Here is an 11712-nt window from a genome sequence, read left to right on the forward strand (position 1 = left end):
CGCCCCGCCGGCCGTGAGGGGCGGTGCGCAGGCGCGCGGCGGGGGGCTGAGGCGGCGCGCGCGGCCGGGCTGGCGCGCTGGTGGCGGCGCTGGGCCCGCCCCGCCGCCCATTGTCCTCGGGCCATGTGACCGGGGCCGGTTACAAAGCAGCCCCCGCCGCCCCCCCGCCGCCGTTATTTGTGCTGAGTCACGGCGCGGTGCCGCAGGTGTCGCGGGGAGCCCGGCGGCCGCCGCAGCGCCAGGCCTCCCCATGGGGACGGAGGGCGCCCGCGCCCTGCTGGAGCGGGCGGCCACCCTCACCCTGCAGACCGGCAACCTCCTCAACTGGGGCTGCCTGCGCAAGAAGTGCCCGGCCACCCCCGGCGAGGAGGTGAGCGGGGCGGGCCCCGCGGGGCGGGCCGCGGCGGCGGGGGGGGGCCGGCCCGGTGAGGTGTGGCGCCCCGCCGCGGTCGCTGAGGTGCGGGGGCGCCCGGCGGCCCGAGCGTTACCGTGGGCGGCGGTCGCTGCTCCGCCGCCGGGGGCTGAGCCGCCCTGAGGCGGCCTCGGGAGCGGGCGAGGGTGGCCGGGCAGGTGCGGAGGGCGGAGCGGGCCCACCCCGTGTGCTCCCTTACGGCTCGGCGGGGGCCGCGGGCCCGGGGCGGGGGCGGTGGGAGCCTCTGGGGGCGCGGAGCCCGCGCCTCCGCTGCGGGGCTGAGCGCGGTGCCGCCGCCCGCGGTGGCCGAGGCCATCCATCCCTGGTGCCGTGCGGCGAGGGCAGGGTGCCGGTGGTGCGTTGTTTTTCCTAACTTGAATTTCTCGGTGGCGACAGGTCTCAGGGAAATGAGCCATTGCTGCCGTCTTCGCAAAGTATAGCTGTCATTCTTTGTTAAAAGCTTGAAATTACCACCGTAAACTATTGGCTTTGGCAGCGTGTGCCAACACTTGGAATAATCCTGATAAAAGTCTCTGGAGATCCTGTGGTCCTGAGCTCCAGGAGCACTGTATCTGCTGTGTCATCGTGACACAATAAGCTGAAAGTGGACGTTTACCTGTCGGAGCTACTACTTTTTTTGGCTGGTTGTGGCTGTGTAGCGGCACTGTTGATAATCTACAATAGGCCGACTGCACAAATGCTAAGAAAGGTGACAGGAGGGTGATGTAATGAGAGGGAAGGATTCATCATGCTTCTGGTTAGCTGACATGTGGTAATAACTTTTATGTGGCCTGATGGCATATTGCGGCATTCTGTGATCTGTGTGAAACGGCCACATTCTGTACCAAAGAAATAGCTGTATCGCAGTGTGAGCAGTTTCTGGATGGTTGGTAAATAAGAGTGGCCAGTATGCAGAGCTAATCAGGTATTTAACCTTACTTGTTTACAGGGAAATCCATTTAAACATAAGGCTGCCTGCTTTTCAGAGTTGCTGGAATTCCAAGAGCAAATAATTGGCATTAATTATCAGAAATAAGTTGGCTTTTAACTCTCCTGTTTGGTTTAGTTAGTGTGTACAGTTCTCAGTGGCAGAATGTAAGCTAAAATTTTGCAAACTATGAATGCTGACGTTAGGAGTTTTGGAATGTAACTATTTGGAAAAGCTGGTCAAAGCAGTCAAATACACTGTGCTTTTCACATGTGTTGAGGGCAGGGGATGGTGTGCTTTGGAGACAGAGGCTGGTGCATACTAACTGCAACAGAAATACAGTATGTGGTAGTTGCAGAGTAGCAGTACAGAGAAAACACATATTTAGCACTGTCTCACTTTCCCTCAGAAAGGAAAAGATGCTATAAGCTGTATCAAAATAGGCTGAAGAGTTCCAGCATTGTGGATAGCTGTTTCAGAGGTTGTGTGTGTGTCAGTTCTTGACTTCTGACTCAGTTATTTTTTTAATGACATTTTAAATGGCTGGGAAAGAACATGTAAAACGTGCTCACAAAGTATTATTACTGTATTACATCTTAATCTTCATGATACCCAGTTTTATGGTGGAGGCAATCTTCTGGTTGGTGCATGGTGTTGTGAGCTCTCTGAGCTAATGTTAGGTGTCACAGGAAATTGCAACATAATGTTAGGAAAAGTAGGTATCCACCTAGTTATAAAACAGATTGCTAAAAGTGAAGTTACATAGCAGCTCAGGGAAGTGTTTCTACCTTGGCAGGTAGCAGTCTTGACGGTACATTTACTTAGCCTGCAGGGTAACAACCCCAGTGATGAAGCTAGAGCATTGGTACAGTTGAAGCACTGGTACAGCATGCAGTTAATTAGCTGATGTAGACTTCATAGTTAATGCCTTACTGTGTTTGAGAAAACCCATGGTCAGAATCCTAGTCAAGTTTATATTGCATGTGTGGATGCAGGAAAAATGCAGGTGTTGGGTGGGATTTGAAGGTACCCCCTTCAGTAATGAAGGACTTAAAACCATCAGTGGTTTGGCACAGTGGAATAGGTAGGCAGTAAATGAAAAGTATCAGATGCAGATCTTGGAAAGAGAAATAATTAATACAATGAATGTTTAGGGGTTGTAAAGTCTCATTTCTAACAATGTCACAGCACGTATGCTTTTCTCTGACAACACTTTGACTTGGGAATCGCTACACAGAAACAACCCAGCCCACCCCACGCCCTAGTTCTTGCTTGTTTAGCATTGTTTTTTTCCTTTAAATATGGCCATGGTTGGAGAAATAAATGAAGTACAGTACTTGTATTGCTGCTAAAACTCTTTGTTAAAGAGGAGAGGAAAATATGTAAGTAAACTAGTTTGAACAAGTTTCAGATGGAAGCTGTGATGGAAGAATCTTCTGTGGTTGAAGGAATGGTGTCATTAGTTCACCTGCTCAGTCTGCCCTACATGCCTATGAATCATTGTTTGTGTGCAGCTGTAACATACCGAGACTTGAATATGAAAAAATATTTTGTAGGTGCGGGACTGCATTCAGAAAACACTGACTGAATGGAGCTCAAAGATTGGACAAGACCTAAATCAGGTAGGAGAGGTGTTATGTGTGTTACCCATCTTACTTGTGAAAACAGAAATATGTAGGTGTTTACACCTTTTAAAATAGGCACTAATCTATTTCTGCATCTGCAACTCCAGATAACTTAAGAGTATTTCTCAAACCCCTCCTTTTGGTTTGTTTTTTTTTTTTTTAAATATTTAGTAAATCTAGAGAAGTTAAGAAATACCGAAGTGAAGATTTCTGTTGATGGCAAGTAAGAATTATTAGCAAAATGAAAGCCCTGGCCTGTAAGATTTCAAATTAATTATTGATGCAGTCACAAAAAAACCCTAACCACCAGACTGTATATATATATACACCTTAGAAGTTTGCTAGCATGCTTGTAAAAATTCGATGGAGAATTATCTAAACTATGGAGATGATAAACTAAATAGCTGAAGATCATCCCATTTGGAGGAGAACTCTGAAGCATAGCCTTGGTTGTCTCAAAAATATTTCTGAAGATGCAGATTTGCCCTTAAGAGCTAAAGACTTCCACATAATTCTTAAAACCACAGTCAATGGCATCTGACATAAAGTTCTTAGTGTATTTGCCTGCTCCTCTTTCACTATTGCTTTTGAAATTCAGCAAAGCAGTAATAGGTTCCCACTAAATATGTTATTTGCTCTGTGAAATATTAGCATGCTTCATTTAAAGAAATAAAGCGAATGCAAAAGCACACAAAACTAAAAAACTTTGCTAACTGTTTCTTTGGGGTTCTTTACCAGTTCTTGTGTAATGGTGGCATCAACTGAACGTTGCTGCATTCCACACTGGAGTGTGGTGAGGCAGTTAATGCTGAACGATTTCTGGAAGATCTAATGATTGCTCAAGAAGAGAACGTAAATAAACATTTGTCTCTGTAAGATGTAGTGATCTGTTTAAAGTTAATTATTTAGTGTGAGCTAGATTTTGCTGTCAGAACATGTTAACTGCATAATTCCAAATTCTTTTATGAATTACACTGGTTTCCAGTAAAAGTTAATTGTTATTTAAAATGCTGACTGTATGGCATAACTCAGTCACTTGAGGATTTTTTGGTAAGGCAGCAAAAATGACCAAAGAGTTCTTGGCTGGGGGCGGTGTGGTGTGTGTGCACATGTATAATACAAAATCTCATGTAGGTAAAGACTTGAGAGTCACCTTGTGCCAGCTGACATGAGATGTCAGCCTAGTCTTAAAATTAGGTGAAAGGGTGAAATCTCTGAAAGTTTCCCAATTTGTAGTTTCAAAACTATTGTTTTAAATCTGTGTTTTACAGCATTTTCACGGTAGTCTTTTTCATAGGCTTCACTGAAATTACAAAATACTTGTATGCAAAGGTGTTCCAACCCAGACCCCCTCATTCTGATGGTTCTTTTCAGCTGGTCATGAGGCTTTCTTTTTAAAGCAAGGCAGTTTGAATTGGTGCAACTATCTGTTCACATCAGAAAATCGGAACACTATGGATTACTTACTACTTATTCCAGTAATTGTTGTCAGTAATTTGTATTTTTTATATTGGGGATGTATAGGGCCTTTCATATGACTTTATTTTCTGACCTCCCCTCAGAGATCAAGAAGCGTTGGGTTATTTCCCTTCTGTCATTGCATTTTTATAGTGTTTTTGTTTGTAACTGCTGTAAGACTTCTATTTCTATTATTGTTCTAACACAAGTCATACTTAAGTCTCTTGTACTTACTACAGGAAATACTGGAGGTTCTGGAATGTACTGTAGCTCAAGCTGTAGAAAAAATAAATCCTGAAGAAAGGGATGAGTTGAAAGTATCAGGTAAGAACACAGTAACAAATCTGGTGGCATAAAAAGTCTTTGTATGCGGTCATTAATAGGATGTTCATGTATATATATTTTTTCCACCATGTTTTATATTTGCAAAGTCAAATGACATCAGTGCACACTGTCATGCTTTTGGTAGTCTAGAAGTTGTCTAAGAAAGACTTGAATTCATATTTCAGGTTCTAAAGCAGCTCGGCATTTTTCTACTTTAATTTGGATCTCCTCAAGACATTTTAAATATATTTTGTGAATCTTTGACTTTTCTGAAGCAAAATACTACAGATAGTACTGGAATTAAGAAATAGCATTGGAAGCACATTTATTTGCATAATTTTTCCAGGTTGAATATGTTGAACTTGAAGGAGGCAGTCCAAACTAATGCTAGTACATTTTGAGTCTCATTAAGTTCTAAAGAGGTCTGTTTGTACTGTTGCATTTGGGGTTTTTATACAGGTTGTTACAGTTATTGTGTAGTGTCCTGATGCTTCAGTCCCAGCTTTACAGCTTATTAGATCATCTAACTGGATGATTTCTTGTTCTGAGACTGTATAACTCTGAAACTTAAGATAACAGTGTTGTTATTGGGCAGTCAACTTTGAGAAGGTTGGGTTTTTCCCAATTTTTTAAATTGGTGTATATTCTAAGCACCCTGTACCCAAGAACTCAAATACTGTATATAGCAAAAGTAGATAGCAATATATTTAATGAAAGCTGGCTTATTCAGTTACTGATCCCAGTTTCTTTGAAAACAGCAAAACTTTTCATCGTTGGATCAAACTCTTCATCAATCAGAGATGCAGTTGACCTGGGTAAGTGTGAAACTCAAACTCCTGGTAGGGTTTCTTTTTTACTTCAATGTTTAGAAATAAAATTAGAGCCTTTTCCATCTAAGGGGTATACTTAGTTTCTGTCACAAGTATAGCCTGTTTTCTTACTAAGAGACTTAGGTAATCAAGTCTATTTACATGTTAGTCATGTTAGTTCAGTCAGTAAACTTACTAAATGTGGTTCACTGTCACCTTGAGTCCACGAACTCAAGTCCGATTTTTGTTCTTTCACACAAAACTTGTTAAAAAGTGAATAGGATGCGATGGTTTAGTAACAGTAGTTCTTACCAGTTGTTGTTAGCTGCCGCTTCTTAACATGATGAACTTCACTACTAACTGTGTGGTATTACACAGATTATTTAGGTAATACAGTGCTGCGAGCAGCTGATGAAATAGTTAAGTTTTATTGAAAATACAGGACAATAGCTGTACTGATGCATGAAGTTTTATTAGTGTAACGCAGCAGTAATTGTGAGCAGCATTGAACTTTACCACTTTGGAAGACTGTTGGGCATAAGGGGTTACCAAAGAACAAAGGGTCAGATATTATTCTGTTTTATTGATACCCCAGTTGGTAGCCTCCTTGCTGTAAGCTGTAGTACCATTTGTTAAAAATACATTGATAGAATCTTCCTCCAGAAGAAAAGAATTTATTTAGCTATTTAATTTTATTCTTCTTTGCTGTGCAGAACAGCTTCATGGCTTGCATCTTTCCTAAAGCTCAGTGATACTTAAAGACTTGCCACATCTCTCTGGCAGTTACAGTCTCCATATTCAGTGTGCTTTTAGTCCGACTCCTCACATAGTCCAAGTAGCTCTCCTAGTCCGTGCCCTGTACTTGAGTTACAGTTCAGAGTGGAAGTTCCAAATTTTGGAAGAAATTGAGAGTAAGGGAATTGGGACTTGTTTGTGACCACTCTCTTGAGAGAAATATGTAGTTTTAACAGGAGAAAAAAGCTTTGTGCTTTGTTTGGTGGCAGGGGTTTTTGGGGGGGATGTGTCCCATCCTCCCTCCCTCCCAACTTAGAGTTGAAACTTGGCCTTCAGCTGTATCATTAATTGTTTGCTAAAAATGTCGTGTTGCTATACTTGACTGCTGATACTTGTAAGAGTTCCAAATGGTGAATGAAAGCCAGCAGAGTGAAGCAGGAGGTATATTTTTTGCTGAATTTGAAGTCTTGCTGCTTATGTTTTTATTTCACAAAAGATTTTGACAGTGTCTCTGTTCTTTTTCCTCAGCATGTTCTGCCCTTGGAGTTGCTCAATTGGACTCAGTCATTATTGCCCCACCTCCTGTTGAAGATGGAACTATCCTGTCCTTGGAGTATTTGCAACCTTATTGGCAAGAACTTGAGAATCTAGTTCAAAACAAGAAGATTATTGCCATAGGTACCTCTGACCTAGACAAAGCACTGTTAGAGCAGCTGTATCTGTGGGCACAGGTGAGAGCAAACTTCCTACTTGTAGAATTTCTAGGACAGAGGAACTGTAACTGGCTGCCACATAGCTGTAAACTTGTTACAGATGGGTTTATATACAAAATATTAATTAGCCTTGTTACTTTTGGCATCTTTTGGAGGGTCACAATGTTGTTCAAGGTGGGGGAGGCTCCAAGTGTAACTCTCCTCAGTGATCTTACCTACCGGTGAGGAAAGGCCAGAAAACATGGGTCTGTTCAGTAGTAGGTTCTTTGAAGTACTGAAGGTTTGAGTTTTGAATGCTTTTGTACTTAGGAAAGGAGTATAAACAGTACTCTTAAACCCTCAGATTTATTCCAGTGGCTCTGAAAACACAGCTGTTTGTTCATAACACAGAGTAAAGTGAAGAGGGATTTCCCCCTGGAATGCTAAGCTTAAATGTAAAGAGTAAGGCTGTGAATGAAGTGGCACAATATTTTTGTTGTCCAAAGTGATTAATTGCCTCTTAACATTTGAGTGATGGAGGTCTGTACTAGTATGTGCCTGTGCTCATATAAGGTTGTGGATTAACTGTTTCCTTATTAGTTCTTTGAATACTCCTCTTAAGACATTTCTTTTGTGGTACGTGAACGTACCGTAGCTGTGTAAGAGATCTTGCCGAGAGTCCTGATCTGTGCTCCTCACTGTTTTGTGTATACAGGGGAAGAGTTGAGAGGATTAATGACCACCTGCATGGTCATAATGAATGCAGTTTGTGATGAGCAGAGAAAGAGTCAGTGGAAGAGTGTCCTTTTTAACTTAATCTGACTTAAGCACTTACCTGAAGGCATGGAGGACTGCAAATTGTGTATCTTTAACAAATACTTATTTGGATTTTTTTATTTGAAGTTGAACATCCCTGTAATGTTCAACTAGAGAGGGGGAAAAAAAACCTGGATCGATGCTGTGAAGGGAGCACAGCAGACAGGAAGCCAGAAAGAATGGATTAGTACTCATCTTGCTGTGGCAGCACCTAAAGTTAGATCTTATTCTTGCTTTGGGCTCTGTGCTGCAGGAAATTGCAGATGTAGGAGTTGCCCGTTCAGCATCATGCAGAATTAGCCTTGTTGAGATCTTAAAACAGTGGTCAAAGGCAAATGGTTCAAAGCAAGATTTCTGTAGTTAATAGGGGCATGGGGGGAACAACTAAAATAAGTACATAAATTTTTTTTCTTATAAAACTATTCTGTTACTTTCAGGTGAAACCAAGTAGCAATCAGGTGAACCTAGCTTCCTGTTGTGTGATGCCACCTGATCTCACAGCTTTTGCAAAGCAGTTTGACATACAGCTGTTAACTCACAATGACCCAAAAGGTAAGTCTTCTGTTACCTCATGTGGCAAAGCCTTAAAAACGCATTTATTCAGTACAAAATCAAGAATGATCTCTCTCTGAACTTCAGTTTTATGTTTGAATCCTGAAGAAAGGAATTTAAAAGTTTCTCCTCTACAGAATATTAAGTTCTTGGTTTTGCTTCAAGAAAGCTGGGGGAGAGGGTGCTCTTCCAGCCTTGGATAGTTTCCTGAAATAGTTTTAATCAAAGAAAATGAAATAAATAGGACGAACTACTGAGAAATTTGAATATGTTAAAAAACCAAACTTATTTCCACAAAACATAGAATGAATTATGATAAATGAAAGCTGACTTGCCCAGAACTTGTCTGTGAAGTAGCTTGCATAGAAATGTTAATGGTCAGTTGATTTTTTTTTTTGTGGAGTAGTTTGGTAGTGTTAGACATGTAAAATTATTAGGCTTTCAGTGGGATTCTTTCAAAGTTGTGAGTTCTTAAGGTAACGTCATTACAAAGAGGGTTGGTATAAATATCTTGTGCAGTGATGATAAAAAAATATAAATATTTTGTGCAGTGATTCATTTACTGAGTGATTGAAGGACTTGGAGGCTTTCCCTTAGACTCCAGAAATCTGAGTTACAAGTTCCCTAGACTATTCTGGGATATTGTATTAGTATCTCTCAAACATCTTCTAATCTTCTTCACTATAATGATGCCTTAAATATCTTGCTGCACTTGCAAGCAAGAAGTCTTAAACAATAATGCATTCCTCCTCTACATGCTTCCTTATGTCCAACTATTCATGATGATCATACTTCTCCTTCCTTCTCCTTTCTTCCCATTCCACCTTCCCGAAGAAAAAAAGCATATAAAATGCTATTTATGAAGTGTATGTTTTATAGTATGACTGTTGCAACCGATGAATTTCATCACTGCTTGAGCACGTATTGGCACCGCTCTGGCAGTGTGCAAGATGAATTGCATTTAGTCTGACAGTTTCCATGTCCTGTGAAGTCCATAGTGTAACTTGCAATGTAATAAATATTCTCTGTTGAGATTAATGAAATGAAGGAGAAGAGGATTTGGATAGAAAACAAAGCAAGCAGTGGTTCCCTTATGCATTATTTGCTAAGCTTAACTTTTCTGTAGTGGTCAGCTGAAGAGCACTGAGACTGTCTTTTGGGAACATTCCTCATCAAAGGGATTGTTTCTTTGACTGACTCTCCAAAGGAAACTAGAAGGATTTATACTTGCCTGTTCTGCTTTGTGGCATTTAAGCCCATTTTTCTTAATGCTTTCTGGGCTTGTGGGTATTAAGAGCCCAGTTACGGGAGACGCTATGTGTTGAGCTTCCAGTGACTGCAGCGGTAACTGAGAGTGCTCAGTACTTGGCTGATTTCAGCCTAATGCTTTACTTGCCTCTTGTTTTGCCTAGCTAGCTTCTCAAATTTAATTTCAATTTTTTCCTGCGAATGGCTCTGCTGATCAACTCCGTTTGATATTGTAGAAATCTTAGTCTATTAAGTTTCATGGGAAGTACTCATGTTGCAAAAAAGTGTCCTGAAGATATTTTTTTTTTCTGTATTGCTCAGCTGCTTTTACTCTTAGTGCCAGATACTCCACAGAACCACTCTTCTGGAATGCACTGCTTAAGACTCTTGACTGTAGAAAAAGGCTTCTCTTAAGTGTTGCTTTTTGCAGCTGTTTACATTACATTATTTAAAGCATCAATATCCCTTTTTAACTTCAGAATTACTTTGTGAAGCAAGTTTCCAAGAAGTTCTTCAGGAAAGCATCCAGAACACGAAAGCACACGAATGGATTCCTTTATGGCTTCTCCGGTATTCAGTCATTGTTAAAAGCAGAGGAATTATCAAGTCCAAAGGCTATATCATGCAAGCTAAAAGAAATGCCTCCTAAAACTTTTTTCTTGTTTTTTAAAATGGCTTACTGTTTTAATTTCTTGGGAATGGGGGGAACATTGCTTTTTTCATAGAAACACTTTTATGACATTTGTAACAAAGACCAGAAGTTGTAATTACTCAGTGTGATGTCAGCATGAGTGTCTGCAGTGCTTTAACACTGTTTTTCTTTCTTACCCTATTGACCAGTTCATATAACAAACCCAAAATCTTTCATATTTTGTTTTTAATTGAAACTATCTATAGAGAAACAGTTTAAAATATTTTTTCTTTTTTATGACCAGTTCACTGTAAAATTATCATATTGTAGCTGCCATTAGGTAGTATAGAGAAACTTACATATTTTTATTTTTTAAAAAATGAATTTCTCTTTAATAATAGTTAATTATCTGGTAGGTACATAGCTGCAAAGCATTCAAGGACTAGTTTTTATAGAAAACTGTTACCTTTTACGAAAAATTACCCCCCCCAAAATTAAACTGGTGTCTCATTACTTAGTATGTGTATATATAGGCAAGTCAGCTGTTTAATTTGTGTGGATGGGAAAATTGGTTTATTTTTAATATAGTGTAAAAGACCTCTATAATTTAGAAATAATGTATCTTCCACATTACTTTCTGACTGTTACTTGAATTCCCTCTGGCTTCTTTGTGCCTCAGAATGCTTTGTTTAGTGTTTGCACAAGTGTGATGGCATCTTTTTGTTTGAAACTGAAAATGTATTATTGTGTGAATGTTTAAAACTAGAATTGAAAACAAATGATCAAAAAATGTTAATCAAAAAATCAAATTGTGCCTGTCTTCGCAACGGTGGCTTTGTGTTTTTTTGATACTTGTGGACTGCGCAATCGGAATTGGCCACGCCAGAACAGATAGTAAATGTTGAAGCTGTTCCCTGTGGGGCTGTGTAAATGGATGACTTCTTTTGGGGTTGCCTAGGAAACTTTGTTGCTTGAGTGCCATTCAGAAATTAGGCAAAAGGTTAGCTTGAAGTTAGGTGTGTTTCTGTTTGGCAGTAGCTTAGTGCGAATCCTGAGAGACTGCTGCGGCTAAGGCAAGGCTTCTGGTTTAATGTTCTCTTTCTACCGATAAGGCCACCTTGTTTTCTTGGCCTTTAAATCAGAATAGACAGCAAAAGCTCAACTGGTAGTTCAGCAGGAGCTTGATGCTGAGTGTCTAAAGTACTAGTTTTCCTTGTGATTTCAGGCAGGAGCATGACTTCATGCTAGTAGTATTCATTAACTTAGGTGTACATATTTTGAGATTTGGACTGTAAGGGAGTGGGTTTTCACCAACATCCTTCAAATTCTGTCATGTAGGCAGCTAGTGGAATTTTGGTGCCTGTAGGTAGTGTATGGGCTGTCAGCTTCCTATAATCCATTCCACTGAGTTAGAATGTGAATCTTTTTTTTTTTTTTAAGATACCTTTTGAGTCATCAAATACCTTACCTGTGGGTGGTCAA

General features: G+C 40.7%; 1 protein-coding gene across 1 annotated transcript; it reads left to right on the forward strand.

The window, feature by feature from the left end:
* Positions 1-35: 35 nt before the first annotated feature.
* On the forward strand, positions 36-11149 carry GCLM (glutamate-cysteine ligase modifier subunit). Its single transcript, XM_055724922.1, has 7 exons — positions 36-370; positions 2897-2962; positions 4663-4747; positions 5506-5562; positions 6820-7022; positions 8237-8351; positions 10079-11149. The coding sequence occupies exons 1-7, from the start codon at positions 251-253 to the stop codon at positions 10246-10248; spliced, it is 816 nt and encodes a 271-aa protein (XP_055580897.1). The 5' UTR covers positions 36-250; the 3' UTR covers positions 10249-11149.
* Positions 11150-11712: the final 563 nt, after the last annotated feature.

This window comes from Falco cherrug, chromosome 12 (assembly GCF_023634085.1).
Source record: "Falco cherrug isolate bFalChe1 chromosome 12, bFalChe1.pri, whole genome shotgun sequence".
NCBI classification, from domain to species: Eukaryota; Metazoa; Chordata; class Aves; order Falconiformes; family Falconidae; genus Falco; species Falco cherrug.

Excerpts from the sequence above, each read along its gene's own strand:
- GCLM (XM_055724922.1), top strand. The coding sequence starts at position 251 with ATGGGGACGGAGGGCGCCCGCGCCCTGCTGGAGCGGGCGGCCACCCTC. Across the intron at positions 5,563-6,819 it reads CAGAGATGCAGTTGACCTGG|CATGTTCTGCCCTTGGAGTT; the intron begins GTAAGTGTGAAA and ends CTTTTTCCTCAG. Across the intron at positions 7,023-8,236 it reads AGCTGTATCTGTGGGCACAG|GTGAAACCAAGTAGCAATCA; the intron begins GTGAGAGCAAAC and ends TGTTACTTTCAG.